The sequence below is a fragment of the Engraulis encrasicolus genome, chromosome 15, assembly GCF_034702125.1.
Source record: "Engraulis encrasicolus isolate BLACKSEA-1 chromosome 15, IST_EnEncr_1.0, whole genome shotgun sequence".
Classification (NCBI taxonomy): Eukaryota; Metazoa; Chordata; class Actinopteri; order Clupeiformes; family Engraulidae; genus Engraulis; species Engraulis encrasicolus.
The window spans coordinates 20,930,922-20,933,421 of NC_085871.1; the positions used below are offsets into that span (position 1 = coordinate 20,930,922).

Consider the following 2,500-nt stretch of genomic DNA (forward strand, 5'->3'; position numbering starts at 1 on the left):
CTCCAACAATGACAGCTGTTGAAAAAATGACCATAAACACAACACTTGATTAAGGCACATGATGCAGACATTAGACAGTGCTGCAAGTGGCAAAGCTCATTCTAGATGGACCTAGGAGACATGTGAAACTGTCCTCTGATTATAGAATGGAAATTATGTCATTCTTTTTTAAAATCATGGAGTCATGCACCCTCCAGGTTATGAAGAAAATGAATACTTCAGCTTGATTTAGTGGTCAGTCTGAAAGACTGCATATATGATGGTAAAGGGGTGCAGAGATGCCTTGGTTATGGTCTTCTTACTCATGTAGAGCATTAAAATGAGGGCTGAATGATATATTCAGACTTTAAACAGCATACATAGCTACCAAGGCATTATATTTTGGAGCAGTCTTTAGAAATTGCCCCACAATGATGAAAAATTTCAATCTCTACTATTTTCCAACAGTGTGGTTCCATCATAAGAGTAAACAGGTGACAAAATTGTTTTCTTGCAGTGAGGATATGCCACGTATTAAGCATAACAAGAAGGTAAACAAGTCGAAGAACACACCTATCAGTTGAGCTGCTGAAATCATGTCTAGCACATCAAAAAAATTTTTAAATAAAATCATGCCATCAGTCAAAGTATTTAAATGTTAAGTCTCCTCCCTTGTGTTGTGTTTAGTCTTATCCAACATAAAAAGCATTTTATTGGCCCTGTCCCAACTTTTTTGGAATTTGTTGCAAGGGTGAAATTTTAAATGATCACATAATTACCCCAAAACAATCATTCTGCTTGGCTTTAACAACTGATATGTTGTCTGTACACAATGCTCTACCTTATTAACATATTGAATGTTTTGAAAATGCCAGCATTTTGATTTTATTCACAAAATACCAAGTGTCCCAACTTTTTTGGAATCCGCTTTGTACGTAGTATATACAGTATAATGTTGAAGGCACGTGACTTTTTTGTATTTATGTGTATTTGTACTGTAGAGAGAGAGAGAGAGAGAGAGAGAGAGAGAGAGAGAGAGAGAGAGAGAGAGAGAGAGAGAGAGAGAGAGAGAGAGATGCGTGCGTGTGTGTGTGTGTGTGTGTGTATGTGTGTACTCACTCATGTTCTCTGTGACGATGGTGAAGGGCTTGAGGTAGGTCTTCCTCATGTTCTTCACCAGTGTCTGGGTGTAGTCCTCAAAGCTGCGCAGTAGATGTGCTGTGCCCCCCTCCGTCCGCTGGATGTGCTCCCAGTGCAGCCTGGTGTCCGGGTGGAGGATGGTACTACCCGCTTCCACTATGTTCTAGAACAGAGACAGAGAGAGTGTGCGTCAGTGTTAGTGTTAGTGTCAAGCTAGATTTATGCTTCGGACGCAGAGACTCCATCTTGTGTCTGTGCGAGTCCACGCCCCCCGCGCAGAGGCTCTGCGCCCGTCGTCGAGCGCCTCGAAAAAATTCTAACTATCCGTCGGATGGACGCGGAGGACGCAGACAAAAAGGCGCTATGATTGGTCGTCTCGCTACTTCCTTGTTCTTGCGGCAGCGCAATGCCGGTGGTTTGCGAGAGCAATGCTGATTCTGTTTAAAAACTATATTAATGCCCTGTGTGGAAATGTGTGGAAATACACAAACAATACAACAAACAATGCATCAACTGTTTAGATGCTTGCATTTTCTGCATGTGAAAACAGATTGGGTATGTCAAAATTCCAGTGCCTTTGCAGTTTGTGTGAAAATACTTAGCTAACTGGGCTAGAAAGCAACATTGCTTAATAATGGCCGCAGTGTTTGCAATGTAGTGAAGGTAATCGCGCTATTTCAAATGTGGCTCGCGACGAGACCTCGCGCGCAGATGCATGAATGCACAGTTGGTTCGTGGCAAAGCGACTTTTGACGCGCGCAGTTGCTGAAGTCTAATCTGACCTTGAGTGTTAGTGCGTGTGTGCGTGTGTATTTGGGTGTGTGATGGGGCTACCCACTTCCTCTAACAGAGAGAGAGAGAGAGAGAGAACGAGAGAGAGACAGAGTATGTGTGTGTGTGTGTGTGTGTGTGTGTGTGTGTGTGTGTGTGTGTGTGTGTGTGTGTGTGTGTGTGTGTGTGTGTGTGTGTGTGTGTGTGGGTGTGTGTGTGTGTGTGTGTGTGTGTGTGTGTGTGTGCGTGCGCGCGTGTGTGTGCATGTGTGTGCGTGCATGTATGTGCAAGTTATTTTGTGTGTGTACTGTACTGTATATGCATGTCTTACCTGGTTAAAGTCGGCATCCTGGGTGGCAGAGAGCTGAAAGCCTGTGCGTTGGCTCTCGTACTCCAGCAGGTGGCGTAGCAGCTGGGATGCCACCCGCACGTCGTTGCCGTAGAACACTCCGGCCGTGCTGTTGGTGGCATTCTGGAGGGAGCGCGCCAGCTCCTTACAACGCTCGCCGTCCAGACGAGAGCGGTTCTGCTGCAGCTGGTCATTCTGGTGGGGAGGAGGGGATGGAGAGAGAGAGAGAGAGAGAGAGAGAGAGAGAGAGAGAGAGAGAGA

At 45.3% G+C, this 2,500-nt stretch overlaps 1 protein-coding gene across 1 annotated transcript in view; it reads right to left on the reverse strand.

The window, feature by feature from the left end:
• celsr1a (cadherin EGF LAG seven-pass G-type receptor 1a) overlaps positions 1-2,500 on the reverse strand; it is a 174,602-nt gene that overhangs the window by 23,930 nt on the left and 148,172 nt on the right. Inside the window, exons 23-24 of the mRNA XM_063217224.1 lie at positions 2,222-2,434; positions 1,099-1,282 (exon numbers count right to left, since the gene is read on the reverse strand). Of these exons, the coding sequence (XP_063073294.1) occupies positions 1,099-1,282; positions 2,222-2,434 (397 nt within the window). The remainder of the gene's footprint in view (positions 1-1,098; positions 1,283-2,221; positions 2,435-2,500) is intronic.